This window comes from Xyrauchen texanus, chromosome 7, assembly GCF_025860055.1.
Source record: "Xyrauchen texanus isolate HMW12.3.18 chromosome 7, RBS_HiC_50CHRs, whole genome shotgun sequence".
NCBI classification, from domain to species: Eukaryota; Metazoa; Chordata; class Actinopteri; order Cypriniformes; family Catostomidae; genus Xyrauchen; species Xyrauchen texanus.
In genome coordinates this window covers 48,798,177-48,820,676 of record NC_068282.1, presented here as the reverse complement: position 1 = coordinate 48,820,676, position 22,500 = coordinate 48,798,177, and the positions used below count along the sequence as shown (strand labels likewise).

The following is a 22,500-nucleotide window of genomic DNA, read 5'->3' as shown; positions in this document are numbered from 1 at the left end:
GCGACTGTTTCCCTGGTTAGGGGAAGGGCGCTAGGTGCAAGCGATTCACCTGGTCAGATCGTGGCGTGCCACCGAGTTCTCACGGGCTCGGTACCTGAGAGAACACGGACGATACTGACTCAACTCGGAGATTGTAGAATCTCGCAAAAGTGTTAGGTGTTGCCCAGCCCGCTGCTCTACAAATGTCTGCTAGGGCAGTGCCCCTAGCCAGTGCCCATGAGGATGCAACACTCCTGGTGGAGTGAGCTCGGACCCGCAAGGGGGCACGCCTGGGTGTGATAAGCCAGGGAAATGGCGCCGACAACCCAGTGGGCGTAGTCTCTGCTTGGAGACAGCATTCCCTTTCTGCTGTCCCCCAAAGTAGACGAAGAACTGCTTAGAGCGCCTGGTGCTCTGTGTGCGTCCAGATAAATACGTAAAGCACGCACTGGACACAGCAGTGAAAGGGCTGGGTCTGCCTCCTCCCGGGGCAGCGCTTGCAGGTTCTCTACCTGATCCCTGAAGGCCGTGGTAGGAACCTTGGGCACATAGCCCGGTCGCGGTTTTAGGATCACGAAAGTATCTGCTGGACCGAACTCCAGGCAAGCGTCGCTAACAGAGAACGCATGCAGGTCCCCGACCCTCTTGATGGAAGCAAGCGCGATCAGCAGGGCAGTCTTGAGAGAGAGGGCCCTGAGTCCAGCTGAGTCAAGCTGGCTCAAGGGGGGTCTCTGGAGGCCCGTAAGGATCGACCGAGAGATCCCAGGAGGGGAACAGGTTAGGCCGGAGGGAGTTATCCTCCGGCACCTTTTAGGAACCTGACGATTAAGTCGTGCTTACCAAGAGACTTGCCGCCTACCGTAGTCATGGTGGGTCACGAGAAGGGCGACATACACCTTGAGGGTGGAGGGGACAGCCTCCTCTCCAGCCTCTCCTGAAGAAACACGAGCACTGACCTAACTGAGCACTTCTGTGGGTCTTCGGCTCGGAAGAACACCAGTCCGCTGAACAGACGCCACTTTAGAGCGTAGAGATGCCTGGTAGAGGGGCTCTGGCTTGATTGATTGTATCTATGACGGTCGGTGGTAGGCCGGCTAGATCTTCCGCGATCCCATCCAAGGGCCAGACGTGGAGGTTCCAGAGGTCTGGGTGCGGGTGCCAGAGCGTGCCCCGGCCCCTGAGAAAGAAGGTCCTTCCTCAGGGAATCCGCCAGGGAGGGGCTGTCGTGAGGAGCGTGAGGTCCTAAAACCAAGTCCGGGTAGGCCAGTAAGGGGCTACCAGAATGACTTGCTCCTCGCCCTCCCTGACCTTGCATAGCACCTGTGCAAGAAGGCTCACTGGGGAAATGCGTACTTGCGCAGCCCCGCAGGCCAGCTGTGTGCCAACGCGCCTGCCCCGAGGGGAGCCTCTGTCCGGGCATACCAGATCCGGCAGTGGGAGGTTTCTTGGGAGGCAAACAGGTCTACCTGAGCCTTGCCGAACCGGTCCCAAATCAGCTGGACCGACTGGGGGTGGAGCCTCCACTCTCTGCCGGGCAAGCTTTGTCTTGACAGCGCGTCCGCTATCACATTGAGGTTGCCGGGATGTGAGTGGCGCCGCAGTGACTTGAGTCGCTGCTGACTCCAAAGGAGGAGACGACGGGCGAGCTGTGACATGTGGAGGGAGCGTACTCCGCCTTGGCGGTTTATGTAGGCTACGACCGTGGTGCTGTCTGTCCTGACTAGGACGTGTTTGTTCAATTAACGGGAGAAACTTCTTCAGGGCCAGAAAAACAGCCAGCAGCTCTAGGCAGTTGATGTGCCAGCGCAACGGGCCTTGGTTCCACTGGCCTGCGGCTGCGCGCCCATTGCATACGGCGCCCAACCCAATTTGGAGGCGTCGGTTGTGACCAGAACGCCGGGACACCTGCTGCAAGGGTACTCCTGCCCTTAGGAAGCAGAGGTCTGTCCAGGGTTTGAAGGTTTGGCGGCAGGCAGAGGTAACTTTTATGTTAGCGTGCCGCGGCGCCATGCTGGTCTCGGGACTCGAAGTCCGAGCCAGTGCTGAAGTGGTCTCATATGCATCAACCCCAGTGGCACGGCCGCTGAGGATGCCATATGCCCCAGGAGCTGTTGGAAACGTTTTAGCGGGACCATGGCGCCTGGCTTGAAGGAAGCGAGGCATTTCAGCACTGACTGAGCACGCTCGTTGGAGAGACGTGCTGTCATTGGGACTGAGTCTAACTCCAGACAGAGAAAAGAGATGCTCTGGACCGGGGAGAGCTTGCTCTTTTTCCCAGTTGACCTGAAACCCCAAACGGCTGAGGTGGCTGAGCACCTGGTCTCTGTGTGCGCATAGTAACTCTCGGGAGTGGGCCAGTATGAGCCAGTCGTCGAGGTAATTGAGTATGCGTATGCCGGCAATTCGCCCTTGACACGCGAACCTTAGGAAGGGGCGGTGTCAAGGGCGAATTGAGACGTGGAAGTACGCGTCCTTCAGGTCTACCGCTGCGAACCAATCTAGATGCCGGACGCCATATAGAATTTGTTTCTGGGTGAGCATTTTGAACGGGAGTTTGGACAAGGTCCGATTGAAAACTCGCGGGTCCAAGATCGGTCGTAAGCCGCCGCCTTTCTTGGGTACAACGAAGTAAGGGCTGTAGAAACCCTTCTTCATTTCGAACCCTTCTTCATGCAGCGGATGGATAACAGGAACTCGGTGTGTACACACAGCAGTTGCAGACACGACCATCGGCTCCGAAGAAATTTTCTGAATGAACTCCCGTATTTGCGCCGCTTAAATACCCGTATGTCCGGGGGCGGGACATGCAAATACTGGTTGCCAACTCTCATTGGCCTTTTTTCATAGTCCAGAGGTGAATATCGGCGCTCAAGAGAGACCCCTAGTGTCACTTCTCTGACACAACGTGGAGAGAGCGACAGAAGGGGAACACACACACACACACACACACACGCAGTTCAGGGTCGTTTGCACATCTTGTGATCATGAGTGTGATTAAAAAAATTATAATTTTGTGGGGGCATAAAGCACACTGATGGAAAGATCGGTTCAAAATTTGTCATAAGTAAGACACGTGTTTAAAGATCCATAATCCATAACTGAAGTATGACCACAGATTGGTGTTCATAGGGGTGTCGAGTTTAAGTTCATTTAATGAAAACATCTTGAAAAGTGAAGGTTGTATCATACCATTGTGTTTTCTTTTGTTCAGCCATTATGAGCTCTTCAAAGGTTTTCTAAGAGACTCTAGTGATGTTGTTGAGGTCAGTTTCAGGTGGTCTGGTTCAATGGTTTGTCTCTTTGCACCCCCTGCTGTCAGAATGAGTGAGCTACTTCTACAACCATGTGTATATTTCTGTATGAAAAGCATCCCTTGATACCTTAAACTACAGTAAATAAGAACATAAAAGGAGCTTACGGTATAGAATAGACATGTTTTGTCACTCTGGTGGAAATTCATAATGGCGCATAACATTTCTGTGTATATGTTTTATGGCAGAGCTCAACTGTGTTAAACACACTTCAAACTCCACAACATTTAATTCTCTCTCTCTCTATCTATCTCTCTTTCTTTCTCTCTCTCTCTCTCTCTCTCTCTCTCTCTCTCTCTCTCTCTCACACCTGTTCTGGTGCTGTTCTGTCACCTGCCACCTGTTTTGCACTCGCGGTGTCTCTGTTCACCTGAAATCATGGCCACGGCATGTCTCTTCTCCCACTGATGTGCGGCCAACTTTGGATGCCAGGCTGGAGTGAGATTTTGATGCCAGGGCCGCATTAATGAACAGGCAAATCGTTGTCGAAGCCCAGTGGCACCTTAATGTGTCCCTGGACATATAGTGTGTGTACTTGATACTTGTAAGCCTTCTATCTATAAATTCTAACACCAAAACAAGACTTGATCAAACCCTACAAGGCAAATAATTGTTTGTTTTTGGCTCACTCACGCCAATTTACCTACCATTCACAATTTAAAAACACCCATACACTATGGCACAACCAGGGTTTTTCTTGGGTCCAAAGTGTTCTTCAATGGTGACTGAGGTACCAAACTCACCCACACGCTCACAAGTTGGTTGGTTACATAATTGCAATTAATTACAAATGAACAGAATTACTAAACTGCAACCCTGTGTGTGGCTCTGCTTCAAGTGTCACGCCTGTCGTCTTGACTCTCTGTGTTTCTGTCTGTCTCTCGTGTCGCCCGCTGAGATGGATCACCAGTCTGTGCTCTGTTTGCTGTCTCTGGCTGCGCGCGCACGTCTAGATACTGATGGCAGGATTATGGTTCCTATAAAGCTTGAGGCTTGTTGCCTGAAGGAAGGTTTTCTAGCGAGCATGTGCTGCCATGGTGCAGACAGTCTGGTCATTCAAACAGTTCAATCGGCTTTAACTCCTTAAAGCCCATCTGTGTGCAAAATCCTGGCATTGGATGAGAGAGCAAGAGAGAGAGATTTAAAACACCTTTTATTACAAAACACGTCATTTTCATACAAGAGACACAGTCACTTAAAAAACAACCATCTTAAAAAATAAGAAAAACATAATTCTTCTTCAAAGATTTCACGCAATTGGGGGCCTGGTTAGCTCAGCAAGTAAAGACACTGACTATCACCCCTGGAGTCATGAGTTTGAACCCAGGGCATGCTGAGTGACTCCAGTCAGGTCTCCTAAGCAACCAAATTGGCCCGGTTGCTAGGGAGGGTAGAGTCACATGGGGTAATCTCCTCATGGTCGCTATAATGTGTTTCTTGCTCTCGGTGGGCGTGTGGTGAGTTGCAGAGAATAGAGTGAAGCCTCCACACACGCTACGTCTCCACGGTAACGCTCATCAAGCCACCTGATTAGCGATAAACACACATATCTGAATGGAAACGGCTTCAGGGCAGATTTCTTTTGCGCTAAACCAAAACTTATGCGACAAAGTGTTTTTTTTTAGGCACCCTGATTATCGATAAAAGGCCATTTGAATGTCATTCGTTTTTTCATTTGTCGATAACAAAATTACGCTGGATGGAAACTAGGCTAAAAAAAAAGCATTAACTGCAAATTTAAGCATTAGAATGACTTCAAATTGTCAACCCATCAAATTCTTAATTTTTCATTGTTTTTATATGAACTGCATTATTTCTTGAAAATGTTCCTATATTTTGAATTTCCTCACATTTTTGTGCCCTTTGAGTCATCTTGGCTGGACGGCCACTTCTAGTGAGAGCACCTATAGTACTAAATCATCTCCATTTATAGACAGTTTGTCTAACTGTGGACAGATGAACATCTAAACTCTTCAAGATAACTTTGTAACCCTTTCCAACTTTATGCAAAGCAACAATTCTTGATTGTAAGTCTTCTGAGATCTCTTGGTTGTGAGGAATGGTCCACGTCAGCAGATGCTTCTTGTGAATAGCAAACTCAAAATGTTTGAGTGCTTTTTATAAGTCAAAGTAGCTCTAACACACACCTCCAATCTCCTTTCATTAATTGGATGCCAGGTTTGTCGACTCCTGACTCTAATTAGCTTTTGTTGATATCATTAGCCTAAGGGTTCACATACATTTTCCAACCTACACTGTGAATGTGTGAATGGTGTATTCAGTATGTACAAGAACAATACAATAAGTTGTGTGTTATTAGTTATAACAGATTATGTTTGTTCATTATTGTAACTGATGAAGATCATAAAAGATTTTAAGTCAAATTTATACATAAATGCAGGTAATTCAAATTCAAAAGGTTATATATATATGTACATGTTTTAAAAAGAAAACAGCAAATCTCTTTTTTACCTAATTTAGTCATGGCAGTTTGCCTGAATAACGCAACATGTTCAGATGTCTTCAATTTACACTTGGTCAAGAGCAGGTGTTAATTTTATTCATACCAACAAACATTTTGAAAATAGGAAAACTTTATAAATCTTTAGAAGCCCATTTTATATATTTTTAAGGTTGTCAGTTTAACATGTTAATTCAGTGCGATTAATTATATAAAAAGGCTGACAGGCTGATGTTCAATAATATAGAAAATAAAAGAAACAATATATTGACTTCTAAAGCCAGTTTTATATTGTTTATTCAATGCTTTATTTGTCTGACACAATCACGTATTGTCTTAAAATTAAGTGAATCTTAAATTATATTTATAACTATTTAATCTTTATATATGAATTAGCATATGTTCAATTTCTAAACAAATATTAATAAGTTATTTTATTGATTAATTTGATTAATCAATTGACATATTATGTAATTATACTAGTATTACTAGTTACCTAGTAATATTTATTTTCAAGTAAATGCATCTCGTATTAAGGATGTTTAAAAATATTTACTGTTAAACGAGACGAAAATATAGAGTGAGAAACATGGTCATCAAGGTGACTGGTTTTGCAGGAGAAAGCATCATTCACTTCGAAAATTTTAAACGTTTTGTTTCAACACTCTTAATTTCCCTCTCTTTTTGTTCTTTTCTCAGGGTATCTGTTTCTTCCTGGTGACACCATGTTCCTGATCTAGGGTGGGGGGTTTCGCCCCATTCTGCCATGAAAGGCTACACTCCCCAACGCACCCGACACCTGTCCGACTGCGAGCCGCCCCGCTCTCCCTGTCACCCACCCTCTGCGTCCTCCACCTTGTCTCATACCCCATTTCTCCACCCAGCAGCCATGGACCACTACGGAGCCCTGGACCCCCATCACTTCTCTCCGTCGCCCATCCCGGTTGGCCTCCCGCCTGATTGCATAATGCCCCTCAACAACCAGCTGTCATCCAGTAGCACCTTCCCCCGAATTCACTACAACTCACACTTTGATCAGGGTGAGTTCGGTTACTCTGCGGGGGACAGCATTGGGGGAATTGGTACAGGGACGCTGGGGACGTCCATGTCCATGGGAATGGGTCTCGGAGTGGGACGGACTGCCATGATAAGTAGTGGATCAGCGACGATATCTGGTAAGAAATAGAAAGGGTAAGTCAAACATGTTGAGTGATCCAAACATCATCTGCAGCCTGAAACTGATTTTAGGAGTGAACGCACTTAACTGCATAGAGAGCTATAGGATGCTCCCTTGCTCCCTATTTAGTGCATGGCTTAATCTCCAGTGTGCTGTCTGTCTGCACTGACAGAACAGTTAGAAATGCACATTATTGTCCTCCTAACTCCATATAAAGCCTCTGAAAGACACATTATTCAGTGTGAAAATGTACAGTAGGATTTCTAAAGAATAAATGCGCTAAAGTACACATTAGTGTACATTGTGTTTAGCAGCTTGGCGTTTCACGATAAAATTGCTAAAATGTGTAAAATGTCATATCGGATGAAACTAGAGACTAATCTTTTGACTCAAACAAATTTCAATATAAAAATTAATTAGGTTTTTCACCAGATGTAGTTTTGTTGCAGTTTCTCACAAAGACAAACTCCGCTGTGATCGGCACCATGTTGTTTCGTCACATGACTCTTAAATTTGAACCCTTTACTGACAGCACAGTGTCTTCTGAACTAAGATCAGTCAGTTTAAATGAAATAAAATTATGCCCAAAATACAATGTCCACACATGTGGATGCGGGATCGCACGAGGTAATGTGGAGAAAATATAATGAATTGTATTGGTTGTGAGTCACTACTTGTTAAATAAGACGAAAAGCGTGAAAAGATCAAAGCGAAAAACATGCCCAAAATGTGTGCAAATTACACAAGAGGCAATTAGTGATTGTAACAGGTTCACAGGATGGACAAGGAGATGGCGGGAACCGGCTGAGCAGTCAACGTAAACTTTTAATAAACAAATTATTGGGCTGATCACTACGGCCTGGCCACGCCCTCCTCCTCATCACAGTGATGAAGTGTATAAAAGGATGAATTAGACAGAATTGCAAAATGAATGACTGTTTTACAAACAAGTTTGAAACATTTTGGACAAACAGGCAGTCCCACCCAAGACTCACACCATTGGTTGAGATGTCCGACCCAGATGAGAATTCACCAAAAAAGATTGCAATTCCGTTTGGTGCCACTCTTTGAAAAACATACATAAAAAAATCAGACAATCGTGTTCTCCTTATAGCAACATATAAAGTATATACTGAACTGAACTGAAAGTGTGACCACTGCTACACCCCTTCTAATTAACTTTTTTTCCTCCAGGGGCAGAAAAGATGAACCGTATACCCCCCAACCTCCTGGGCCAGTTTGAGAAACAGTTGCCAGGGCAACAGGATGGCTTCAGCACGTTACAATTCCATCGTAGCACGGCGGTGACGACAACGAAACAGCAACAACAACAGCGCACGGACAGTCCGGGAAAAATACGCTATTTAGTTCACTCCGTCCAGAAACTTTTTGCGAAATCACAGTCGCTAGAAAATTCTGCCATCAAGAGTAACATGAATGGCCGCAATAGCAGATCGTCAGATAGTGACGACAAACATCGTCGCAGCAAAAGCAAAGACCGCGCAAAGAGCGAAGGAACGGCTAAACGGAGGCCACGATCGAATATGTCTGGATACTGGAGCTCCGACGACTTGGACAGTGATATGAGTAACTATAGAAACCCCATGGCCATGATGACATTGGGTCGGCAGGGGGTGGGATCAGGGCCGTTGCCGGACACCCAGGTGGCATCCAGGTACATCATGCAGGGATGCAGCACCATCAGTGAGCACACGCTCAAATCTTCAAAAAGTAACAGCGACCTGAAGCACCAGGCGCTCCCTGCACTCCCAGGACCGGGTGGAGGAGGTAGTAGAGGCAGAGTGGCGATGTTTGATGGGGACTTTAGTAAAGAGTCACCCTGGTCCACACTCACGTTAGGGCCCACCAGGCAAGTTTGCCATAAGGGTTCGGCCACCCTGGATCGCACCCTACTGAAGTCAAAGTCAGTTCAACAGGACATGGGCAGCAACTACCTACAGGTTCGAGGGAGGGTGAGTATAGTTCTGAATTTTGTTTTTATTTCTATTTTAATTTCATTTTGTAATTGCAATTTTGTTAGTTTGATCCCATGTCAAATCAACATGGTGATTCCGAAAGTTCATGCACCCTGAAATCGAACCCAATTCAGCCAAATTACTGACAAGTCCAGGTTGCATTGCATTTTCCATCTAAGAGTACATTTTCACTCCACTGATGGTTTGGTTTAGTTTTTGGGTTAGGGCATATGATTAATAAAATACGCTTTCCTAAAATACAACTTGGTTTTGGCGCCATTTTGTCAAGTTAGCAGCAAAACATTATAGTGTGAACAGTCTGGAATGTTAATTGTATTTTAGTTTGAGTTTTTCAGTGTTTCTAGTTTCAGTTTTGTTTTACAATATAGGGGAGACCAGGGTTAGTTGTCACACTTTTTAATCTCTTCATCTCTGTTGACCTGCTGGTGGGTCCAAACGGGGCGCTATGTCGCAAATCAAGTTTACACTTAAAATGTCCCCGTATGTTCAAGTTATATGTATACATTATATACACTCACCTAAAGGATTATTAGGAACACATACTAATACTGTGTTTGACCCCCTTTCGCCTTCAGAACTGCCTTAATTCTACGTGGCATTGATTCAACAAGGTGCTGAAAGCATTCTTTAGAAATGTTGGCCCATATTGATAGGATAGCATCTTGCAGTTGATGGAGATTTGTGGGATGCACATCCAGGGCACGAAGCTCCCGTTCCACCACATCCCAAAGATGCTCTATTGGGTTGAGATCTGGTGACTGTGGGGGCCATTTTAGTACAGTGAACTCATTGTCATGTTCAAGAAACCAATTTGAAATGATTCGAGCATTGTGACATGGTGCATTATCCTGCTGGAAGTAGCCATCAGAGGATGGGTACATGGTGGCCATAAAGGGATGGACATGGTCAGAAACAATGCTCAGGTAGGCCGTGGCATTTAAACGATGCCCAGTTGGCACTAAGGGGCCTAAAGTGTGCCAAGAAAACATCCCCCACACCATTACACCACCACCACCAGCCTGCACAGTGGTAACAAGGCATGATGGATCCATGTTCTCATTCTGTTTACGCCAAATTCTGACTCTACCATCTGAATGTCTCAACAGAAATCGAGACTCATCAGACCAGGCAACATTTTTCCAGTCTTCAACTGTCCAATTTTGGTGAGCTCTTGCAAATTGTAGCCTCTTTTTCCTATTTGTAGTGGAGATGAGTGGTATCCGGTGGGGTCTTCTGCTGTTGTAGCCCATCCGCCTCAAGGTTGTGCGTGTTGTGGCTTCACAAATGCTTTGCTGCATACCTCGGTTGTAACGAGTGGTTATTTCAGGCAAAGTTGCTCTTCTATCAGCTTGAATCAGTCGGCCCATTCTCCTCTGACCTCTAGCATCAACAAGGCATTTTCAGCCCACAGGACTGCCGCATACTGGATGTTTTTCCCTTTTCACACCATTCTTTGTAAACCCTAGAAATGGTTGTGCGTGAAAATCCCAGTAACTGAGCAGATTGTGAAATACTCAGACCGGCCCGTCTGGCACCAACAACCATGCCATGCTCAAAATTGCTTAAATCACCTTTCTTTCCCATTCTGACATTCAGTTTGGAGTTCAGGAGATTGTCTTGACCAGGACCACACCCCTAAATTCATTGAAGCAACTGCCATGTGATTGGTTGATTAGATAATTGCATTAATGAGAAATTGAACAGGTGTTCCTAATAATCCTTTAGGTGAGTGTATATACTGTATATACATTATATGTAACATTCTTAGTTTATGCTACATAAATTTACTAAATAAGGCCTGAAAACATCTGTGTAGCGAATAAGTGCCACCTAGAGGTAATGTGGTATGGCGCGTCGTTATTCTGGACCGTTCGTTTTAGTTTAGTTCATTTTTTTTTGCTCTGTATTTGTAAAAGGAGCCAGCTGGTAGGTAACTGTGCAGTATGTACACCTCACTCCCCTGGCCTTATGAGGTGCACTAGCGACTGACACTAGAGGCTGTAGCCTTTATCCTCCATGCCAGGGACGTCAGTTCGAATCCCTCTCGGAGCGAGTCGAGTAGGACTGGTTACATATGCACAACTTTCTTTTCCCACGGACTGATAGAGTACCTGTGCACTTGACTCCAGCCAATGAGATTGAAGCTTGCTGTTTTGAGAAAACTCACAGTACTGGATTGATGGTGTTGTCTGTTGTTTATTAAGATGCCCTCTACAGGTGAGTGGTTAGGAACTATGGGGAGAGGTGGGCCAATGGGTGAGATCCCCTGCAGACGGATGCGCAGCGGCAGTTACGTGAAAGCCATGGCCGACCTGGAGGACAGCGACGACTCCGATGGCAGTCCCACACCCTCACCGAAAATCGCCGCACGGAGGCAGAGCTATTTACGTGCAACACAGCAATCACTCAGTGACCAGTTCCCTTCCAAAAAGTAAGTGAACACACAGTAAAACGAGGCAACTCATTGAAAAATAAATGTGCGAGTTCACAATGCACAACATGGCTAGAAAATGTGTCCATTTTTTTGATTGTTTTTTACCCGTAGGGTCAGATACTCTCAGGACATGGTGTAGTACAGGAAGTTTCAGATTTGTTGGCAAGGACATCCACAGGTCTTTTTGCTTCAGGCCATATCCACACTAATCAATTTATTATATGAAAACTCAGTTTTCAGTTTCCTAATGTCATTGTTTTCCAAAATATGCAGTAATAGACAGCATTTTGAAAGGTTTTTCTGAAGGAAAACACTGTTCTAGTGTGGATGAGAGGCTTAAACGTTGAAAAATCTTTGTGTTTTCAAGAAAAAGTGTGGATATAGCCTTAAAATATTCCTAAAAAAATATGTCATTGTAGCCTTATTTGAACTGAAGATGCCATAACTTTTGCCAGAATGTATTGGTGATTTGGCTAGTTATCGAAACGTAAGTTTGGCAAACAGTTTTAAAGGGGTCATGTCATGAGGAATCACATTTTCCTTGTTATTTTGACTTATAAGATGTCATTCTATTCTATTAAAAGCATTTATTGAAACCAAGCTGAAAAAAACGCCTCATTCTCTACTTCCGTGACAACCCTACATAATTGGGGTACAATAATTAATCACCGCCTCTACAGTGAAAACACATTAATGCTTATTTAAAATCATCACACCCTTGGCCCCGCCCACTGGTGCTCCAGTTTGTAAACATAGAGAGAACGACAAACAAGGCCTACTGTAGCCTCACTATTCCTAACACCAAAGGGGACCCATCTGGACTATTTAAAATTATTTTTGATTACATTAATATTAGTATCGGCTCGGCTCGCTTGGAACCTCGACCGAGGTGGTACTAAAAATGTACCAGGTACTATTCACAGTGGAAAACCCCCAAAAAGCGAGTCGAGTCGAGTTGTTCCGTGCAGTGGAAAAGCCCCATATGTGGATTACTTGTGAACCAGTCATAAAACGATTAAAACTATGTAAAGGAACTGTTATTGAAGGATGAGGCAGTTAAAACACTTGGATAAATAATCATATATTACTAAATTAAAAAAACTATGAAAAAAACATTATCAGTGGACCTCAGGGAAGATAATATAACTATATAAAAAAAATAGCATTTCATGACCCCTTAAAAGATTTCGGTCTTTCCCCATCCAAGTTAATAGGAGCTTACATGATTAGAAATGGCTCTCGAGGGTCGTTACCAAGATGGCCACCCAGTGGACTTTGGTTAATTACACACGCACACTTCCATAAAACCACAGCAATCTGTTTCTGTACAGAAGGCTGAAGATATATTAGGGTACAAACACAGAGAATCACTCTGGTGCTCTGTCACAACGCCAAAGACCCTGCCTGAGGTGTGAGCTACGTTATTTCATGCCTCATGGTTTAGATTGAGTTTAACTTTCTCTCTTATTTCTCTCTCTCATACACACATACACACAGAATCCAGCTGTGCTTGTTCATGTGCTAGATTAAGCACAGATTGTCTCTCTCTCTTCCACCATATGCTGTTTCTGTCACCAATCCTTCTGCTGTACATTTGAAGTGCAGTCCTGTTAAAATCATGTTAAACAATAGTCTCTCTTTTTTTGGCTCCTGAACAGAACTAATTTTGCCATCTTACTGTGAACGGATACTATTTTGTCAATTTTGTGTTCATAAAGGCTGCGTTTTTCCAAGTCAACCAATATCTGCATCTTGTTTTATGTGTGTAAATTGCAAAAACGCATGTAAGATCAGATTTTTATTTTTTATTTGGACCACTGTTGAATGTGTAACGAATTTGTGGTTCTACATTTTTATTTAAGTGTTATTTGTTTCTCCTAGATAGCAATGAGATCAAACAAACTGTAAGGCCCTTGAATGTTTCCTGATAATCGACACAAATACCCAGAACGGTTCTTTAGTCAGTGTAGATTTTAAATGTACGTCTGTGTCAACAACCCATTCCCTCCTGATACATTAGCATTTCCACTCTAAAGCTCCTCCCCCTCACCTTTTTTTCCCTGTAATATAAAGCCACTCCCCTTTTCTCATCTCTCCAATCTGCTTCTTTTATGAATAAGTTTAAATTCTGTTCAACTCACTACCCAAAATGATTTATTTCCCAGGTCTTAAATCTCTCCCCACCTATAAACCCGTTAGCCCCTCCTCCATTTGTTATGTATTGTAAATCTCCTCCCCTTTTCCCATCTCTCTAATCTGTTTCTTTTATAAGTTTTCATTCTGTTCTACTCTCCTCCCAAAAAATAACATTTTCCCAGGTCTTAAATCCATGCCTCACATCTCCACTGTTAAGCTCCTCCCCCTCACCTTTATATGTAATATAAATTCACTCCCCTTTTCTAATCAATCCAATCTTCTTATTTTATAAATAAGTTTTAATTCTGTTCTACTTACTACCCAAAAATAATATTTTCCCAGGTCTTAAACCCCTCCTTCTTGGACTGAAGCCCCTCCTCTCCATTTTTAAGCTCTGTCCCCTCCCCTTTTGCTGTAACATAAAGCCCCTCCCCTTTTCCCATCTCTCCAATCTGCTTGTTTTATAAATACATTTGTATTCTGTTCTACTCACTACCCAAAAATAACCTTTTCCCAGGTCTTAAATCCCTCCTCCCTGGTCTGAAGCCAGACCTCTCCACTCTTAAGCCCCTCCTCTACTATTTTTCCTGTACTATAAAGCTCCCCATCTTTCCCCATCTCACCAATCTGATTCTTTTAGCATTTTTTTTTTATTCTGTTCTACTGTCTACCCAAAATAACCTTCTCCCTGGTCTTAAACCTCTCCTTCCTGATCTGAAGCCACACCTTTAAACCCATAAGCCCCTCCCCCATTGTTATAAATCTCCTCCTCTTTTCCAATCTCTCAAATCTGATTCTTGTATAAATAAGTTTCCTTTCTCATCTGTACTCAAAATAACCTTCTCCAAACTCATAAAACCCTCCTTTGCAGTCAGAAGCCCCACCCTTACTCTGTCAAGCCCCTCCTCTAGTTTTTTTTTCTATACTATTAACCTCCTCTTCTTCCCCCATCCCTCTCATAGGCTTTTCTAGTAAACAGATTTCCATTCTACTCTATTCTCAACTTTAACTAACTTTCACTTAGGTCTTAAACCCCTCCTTCCTGATCTGATGCCCCACCTCTCTCCTCTCAAGCCCCTCCCCTGTTATTTTCTGTACTTTAAAACTCCTCCTCTTCTCCCATCTCTCTCATGTGTTTATTTAGTAAATAGATTTCCATTCTACTCTATTCTCTGTAGTTTTTTCTGTATATTAAAATTCCCCATTTTCTTGTGCCCAAAATAATGTTTTACAAGCTGCTAAAATCCTCTTCCCATGTCTGAAAACCTGCTCTTATTTTCTCAAGCCCCTCCCCCTTTTCTGCACTTTAAAACCCCTCACATTTCCCCATCTCTCCCATCTAAACTATCCGTCCCTTCTTTTATAAATACATTTGTTTACTTGTTTTGCTTCTCTGTAGTGTTGTATAAAGTATCCTTTTGTCATACTTGAGTAAAAGTAAAGACACCTTCCTGGAAATTGACACAAGCAAAAGTTAAATTAGCGCATGAGAAAATTACTTAAGTAAAAGTATTAAAGTAACTGATTTTAAATGTACTTAAGTATAAAAGTACAAATAAATTGCATAAATTACAGATCTGTTCATTAAACCCATGGCAACTTATTTAATTGGTAGTGATCATAATTTACTTACCCTCATACCATCCCAAATGTGTATGACTTTCTTTCATCTGCGGAACACAAACAAATATTTTTAGAAGAATATTTCAGCACTATTGGTCAGTTCAATGCAAGTGAATGGTGGCCAGACATTTCAAGCTCTATGCATGCACAGAGCCCTAGATGGCGCTATAGGGAGTGCAATCGAGCTTGAAATCCTGATCGCCAAAGAGACTGCTAATATCAAGATTTAAAGTCGAAAAAGGAGTTATATTTTGGTCTATTCTCACCCAAAACCAATTGAATCCGTTGAGAAGACATTGATGAAACCACTGGAGTCTTATGGATTACTCTTATGCTGCATTTATGTGCTTTTTGGAGCTTTAAAATCTGGCCACTATTCACTTACATTGAATTGACCTACATAACAGCGATATTCTTCTGAAAATCTGTTTCTTTGAAAATTAAAGTCACACAAAAATGATCGAATGAGGTTAAGTTAAAACAACTTAGCAACAGCATAGCAACAACCTGACAACCACATAGAACACACTGGCAACTGCATAGCAAAGTGCTAAAAACAAAGTTAAAACAACTTAGCAACAGCATAGCAACAACCTGACAACCACATAGAACACATTGGCAACTGCATAGCAATGTGCTAAAAACAAAGTTAAAACAACTTAGCAACAGCATAGCAACAACCTGACAACCACATCGAACACACTGGCAACTGCATAGCAACAACCTGACAACCACATAGAACACCCTGGCAACTGCAGAGCAATGTGCTAAAAACAAAGTTAAAACAACTTAGCAACAGCATAGCAACAACCTGACAACCACATAGAACACCCTGGCAACTGCAGAGCAATGTGCTAAAAACAAAGTTAAAACAACTTAGCAACAGCCTACCAACACCCTGACAACCACATAGAACACCCTGGCAACTGCAAAGCAATGTGCTAAAAACAAAGTTAAAACAACTTAGCAACAGCCTAGCAACACCCTGACAACCACATAGAACACCCTGGCAACTGCAGAGCAATGTGCTAAAAACAAAGTTAAAACAACTTAGCAACAGCGTAGCAACAACCTGACAACCACATAGAATACCCTGGCAACTGCAAAGCAATGTGCTAAAAACAAAGTTAAAACAACTTAGCAACAGCCTAGCAACACCCTGACAACCACATAGAACACCCTGGCAACTGCAGAGCAATGTGCTAAAAACAAAGTTAAAACAACTTAGCAACAGCGTAGCAACAACCTGACAACCACATAGAACACCCTGGCAACTGCAGAGCAATGTGCTAAAAATACAGAAAACAACTTAGCAACAGCATAGTAACAACCTGACATCCACGTACTGTATCAATGTGCTAAAAACACACAGCAGATCACCTTGACTACTGCATAGCATGCCCTAGCAACAATCCAGAAACCCCTAGTAAGCACATACTGTAGCATAGATATGCTACAAAGCAAATATAACACTTTAACAACCACCAGAAAACCCCTAGCTTTGTTTTGACAAAGACCATTCACGTCTTCATAAAATATACAAATAAATATTGTTGGACATTTTCTTGAGTGCTGGTAATTATTCATCATCATACCTTGTTTATATGTCAAATGTGAACTCATGTGATTTACTTTTATATGAACAGGTCTCCTGGAAAGGAGGGAGTCTGATCACACATAACTTTCATAATGATTGAGCCTAAGCTTGTCAAATTAATTAGTCAAAACAGAAATTTAAACTTACATGAGAAGTTCCTTGTTCCTTGTAGTTCCTTGCAAAAGTAACAAAAGGGTCTGGAGAAATTTTTTGGAGTAAAAGTATCAGTACAAATATTGAAAACTGTACTTAAGTACCTCTGCTTCTCTGTATTAAAAATAACCTTCTCCTAAGTTAGTAAACCCTCCTGCTTGGTCTGAAGCCACACCCTTCCTCTCTCAAGCCCCTCCCCTCATGTTTCCATATTATACAAGACCTTCCACTGTCCCCATCACTCAGATCTACTTCTTTCACAAATAAGTTTTTCAGCAAAAATATCTAAAGATCTATAAAACTTGTGTCTTGCTTTCAGAGACTTTATCTTGAATATAAGTGTGTTTAAATCATAAACAAGCAAAAAACTAGTGAAATCTGTTGGTGCCACAAGACAAAATACAATTATGTTGTCATTATCATGATACTGTACATTCTCTGAAAGCAACTCATCATACGTCATGCAGTTTTGTTTATCAGGTGCATTGATCTTGTTTAGATGATTGTAAGATATTCTGGAAAGCAAAACAAAAATACACTCCTCTCACGTATCCTATTGTTTAGAGATCCTCCCCATTCCCCACCCCTGATCTTACCTCTTATCCTGCCTCTCTCCAGCCGTCTGCTGGACTACTCAATGCTGCAGGGGGATCTGGAGGCTCTCTGGTCCCCCATCCACAGCATCACTACCCTACAGCAGATTGGACGCTCTGTCAGGTCAGTGTAGTGAAGAGACTGCCCCCTGTCTGTCTGACAGACCACCTGCAGCTCCTCACTGACCATACAAAAGAGTCGTCATACCAGCGTGCTGCTTTTAAACCTGGACCATAAATTCCTCTCAAATTAGGAGCGCTGATTAAACATAAGTTGACCATTTGACCAAATCTCACTCTTGAAACAGTTCTCCTATTCTGAGATGCATAGTTGTCTGTGTGGCTTTCAGACATGCAACTCTTTGGTGGCTTTCTCCGTGAAGTTGATTTGTGGTCAGAAATGGGGTAAAGTTGGATTTTAATTTGCATTAAACTTTGCAGATAAATTCGTTGAGTCTTGAAAATACAGAAAGCCTCCTCAGAGTTTGTGGACTCTGCTGGATGTTGAATAGAACTGGCACTTTGCTGATTGGTCATTAGTTCTGTTGCTTCAGTGTGATTGGATAGTGTCTCAGTTCTGCTCAAACAAATTGATGAGGACATTTCTCTGGTAGAAACTTGTCTTATAAAACAGAACTTCCCAGATTTCAGTTATATCCAGTTACCCAGGCATTGATCATCTCATGTTGTCAACAGACAAATGACACCAATCATGGAGCCATGGATGGATGGATGAATGTTACAATTACTTTTCATTGGCATGGCATTTGGTTGGATGGATGGATGGATGGATAGATAGATAGATAGATAGACAGACGGACAGACGGACGGACGGACGGATCAATCAATGGATGTTTGGTTGAACGTATTGATGGATGGACGGAAGGAAGGTTATTCAAACGGAAGAATAGATGAACAAATGGGCGGTTGTACTTAAGGATGATTGATGGATGAATGGACAAACGTATGGATGAATGTATGGATGGATCAATCAATGGATGGATGGATAAACGTATGAATGGATTTATTTGAATGGAAGGATAGATGAATGGATGGACGGTTGTACTGATGGATGGATTGATGGATGGACGGATGAATATGTGGCTGAACATAGGGATTAATGGATGGATGGATAGATGGATTGATGGAAGTTTTATTCTAATGGATGTATGTACTGTACGGATGGTTTATATAGATGGACTAATGTACGGATGGATGGTTGGATGAACGAATGGATGGATGGATGGATGGTTTCTATGGATGGATGGATGCATCAATGTAGACAGACAAACATGTGGATGGATGGATGGGTGGATGGACTGATGGATGGATGGATGGATGGATGGATGGATGGATGGATGGATGGATGGATGGATGGATGGATGGATGGATGGATCAATCAATGGATGTTTGGATGAACATATTGATGGATGGAAGGAAGGAAGGTTATTCAAATGGAAGAATAGATGAACAAATGGACGGTTGTACTTATGGATGATTAATGGATGGATCAATCAATGGGTGGATGGACAAACGTATGAATGGATGGACAGAAGGTTTATTTGAATGGAAGGATAGATGAATGGATGGACGGTTGTACTGATGGATGGATTGATGGATGGATAGATGAATGTATGGATGAACATATGGATTAATGGATGGATGGATAGATTGATGGAAGGTTTATTCAAATAGATGTATGTATGGATGGTTTATATAGATGGACTAATGTATGGATGGCTGGTTGGATAGACGAATGGATGGATGGATGGATGGATGGGTGGATGGATGGATGTAGACATGTAGACAGACAAACGTATGGATGGATGGATGGATGGACAAATGGATGGATGGATGGATGGATCGATCAATGAATGGATGGAAGGATGGATCGATCAATGGATGAATGGATGAATGGATGGATGGATGGATGGTTTCTATGTATGGACGAATGGATAAACAATGTAGATGGCCAAACATATGGATGAATGGATGGATCGAAAGTATGGATGGATGGATTTTATGGATGGGTATTATTTGAAAGTAAAATAGATCAATTACCTTTCCGGAATAAATCTTTATAGCTTCATCATTTCCATTTGCTTTTTGTGTAGTAGAAAAACCAAGACTGTATATGAAATAGTGCCGAGCTTTGGCTGCTTCGCACATGCTGTTTATTCTGAATGTTTACCTTTCTTTCACCTCTTGCCTTTTCTTCTTTTCGTCATCTTTTCTTTTCTCTTCTCTTTGCAATCTCTCATCTCTTCCTTTCTTCAGTTGTCTTCCTTCTCTGCGAGAGTTCTCTGGGAATCATAGTCTGGATAACCTGGACTGCATCGGTGGCAGTTCTCCATTCCCTAATTGGGATGATGATGACTTCAGTCAGGGCTGCAGCACGCTTGGACGCGGTAGCTGCATCAGTCAGGTCAGACGCCCTTATGAAGTAACAGGAAGTGTTCCACAAACTGTACTGTACCATTATGTATATATTAGAGATAAACAAGTTTTCATAATGTTAGCAGGAAGTGTTCTTATTGCAACATTGTTTAAACAATTCCAGCTGACTTTACATAGTATGAATAAATGAATGAGTGGATGTTATAGTTATATAGCACTTTTATGACACTACACTCAAAATGCTTTACATAGTGAACAGGGGGTTCTCCTCCATCAACAGTGTGCAGCATCCACATGGATGTTGCAATGACAGCCGTAGTGTGCCAGTACGCTCACCACACATCAGCTATTAGTGGAGTGATAGAGCTATTTCATTGATGGGGATTATTAGGAGGCCATGGTTGATTATGGCTAATGGGGGAAGTTGGCCAGGACACCAGGGTTATGTGCCATGGGATTTTTAATGACCTCAAAGTGTCAGGACCTCGATTTAACGTTTCATCCAAAGGATGGTGTTAGCATGGCTCCCTATTGCAGCATTACAAATCAACATTCTTAGAATATTAAAGCTACAAAATGTAACTTTTGGCCATCTAGTGGTTAAAAAATAAAACTGGATGCGTCTTGCGGAAGAACATTGTTTTGGTTGTGCTTCGGCTCTACACATGGCACCGGTGTACACATGGATACAGGACATCTTATCAGAGTGAATGGACAAATAAATAATGAAAGAAAAAAAGACATATATCTGAAAACATGTCATTTGAGCAGATAAGTGCCATATCTTATGCTGATTTATTGGAAACATTTATGTTCTGAAATAAATGATGTTACACAAGTTAGGCACCGTTCGTTAACATTAGACATAACGATTGCTAGTCTGATCAGGTCAAACGTTGTAAAGTTTTTATAACTGCAGGATATTCTGGCCAAATATACGACGGTAGTAACAAATGTATAGATTGTCATCGTTACCAACCAGTGGTCAACATAATTTCAAGACTCACATGTCCTTGGCAAGCCTAGGATAAAAGGATTTATTTATATAAATGATTGCCATTATAAAGACAAATACACACATGTGCTTGCAATTGAAAAGTTCTGCACTGATTACAGTATAATTATTGTATTTCACTAATTTGAGATTTTTGCCATGTTCCTGATGTCATCTTTCCAAATCTGTCATTCTTGACTGAGCATGCTCAGTTTACACTATTTAGTTTGCACACTTTAGACACACAATGTATCACCGATATCTTCTCGCCATCCATCACTATATTTCTCGCACATGACAACCCACATCACCTGTCGCTCTCTCTGCAGGTGCGAGACATGGGCGTGAGCCAGCATTATGCTGACGAGTCATGTTTTGAAGACATGCATCCTCACTCACGGTCCATCGAGCCTCCTTATATGCCCATGCCCACATGCTTCAGATCCCGTAGCCATAGTTACCTGCGTGCCATCCAGGCGGGCTGTTCCCAAGACGACGACACAGCGTCAATGGATTCTGATTCACCGCCACCCACAACTACAACAACTGTACGCACCTACAGTAACAGCACAGGTGAGTTTAGCAATATGACCAGCAACTACTTATCAAAGCCTTAAAAATAAAAAGGGGTGTACTGTAGCTGAATATCTTGACGTGTTCAAACAAGCAAAAGAAGTTTCAAATAAAATATTAGGGCTCTTAGTTAATCAAAAACGTTTATCAATTAAGTACTGAATATGCTGATTAACCCATGTGAAAGAATTGTCAGAAAATTGTAATGTGATTTAATGTAACGATGATTGAGAGATATACTTCAAAAGCCTGTTGTATCATATTTGATACATGGATTTCAAAGGGGGTTGTGGCGAGCAGGGCGGAGCCGAGCGGCGTTGGGCAGAGCGAGGCCAGGAACATAAGTGGCGAATGACTTCCCGTTGCGTTCCAGCGAGGGGAGGAGGGAGTATTTATGGAGAAGAGACAGCGGCAGATGGCATAGAGATGTACAAAGCTTGTCCGCATGTCTGAATGTCCTTGTGATTTGAATCAGCTGGCTGAAAACAGTGTGTGTTTATGTTTCCCTCCTTACCTTCTTAATAGTTACAGGGGTTTTTCAATAAAATAATATGCAAAATTTAAACCAAGCACAAGTTGCTTATATTCAGCAGATACTCATTTTAAAATATCAGTAACAATATAATCATTACTGTCACTTTAACTTTATTAAAATAAGCTGTCATTTATCCCAACATAAGCGTCACTTTTCATTTTAAATAGATCGATATAAACATTGAAACCACTTTTTCCACAATTAACCACCAGATGGTGCCATAAACATGTGAAACTTACATATCATAAGTTGTTTGACTCGTCAGCTTGAACAGAGAGTGAAACAGGAGCTATCAAATATTGTGTATCATTTTTGATACACACAGCATTATAGTGTTAATTAACAAAAGTAAAAGCAATTATTGCCCCTCACCAGTAAGTGAAAAGTGGCTCTAGAAGTCAAGATGTTTTATGTGCATAATTTCTTTGTGGGTGAATGGGCATGATTATATGTGCTTTTTTTCTGATTTTCTCCCCAATTTGGAATGCCCAATTCCCAATGTGTCCTAAGTTCTCATGGTGGTGTAGTGATTCGCCTCAA

General features: G+C 42.4%; 1 protein-coding gene across 1 annotated transcript in view; it reads left to right on the top strand.

Annotated features, from left to right (window-relative positions):
* The window catches only part of dlgap4b (discs, large (Drosophila) homolog-associated protein 4b), a 175,731-nt gene that overhangs the window by 119,569 nt on the left and 33,662 nt on the right, over nucleotides 1-22,500 (top strand). Inside the window, exons 3-8 of the mRNA XM_052129831.1 lie at nucleotides 6,451-6,926; nucleotides 8,123-8,889; nucleotides 11,130-11,356; nucleotides 17,487-17,585; nucleotides 19,739-19,886; nucleotides 21,182-21,425. Coding sequence (XP_051985791.1) covers nucleotides 6,518-6,926; nucleotides 8,123-8,889; nucleotides 11,130-11,356; nucleotides 17,487-17,585; nucleotides 19,739-19,886; nucleotides 21,182-21,425 — 1,894 coding nt within the window. The 5' untranslated portion in view covers nucleotides 6,451-6,517. The remainder of the gene's footprint in view (nucleotides 1-6,450; nucleotides 6,927-8,122; nucleotides 8,890-11,129; nucleotides 11,357-17,486; nucleotides 17,586-19,738; nucleotides 19,887-21,181; nucleotides 21,426-22,500) is intronic.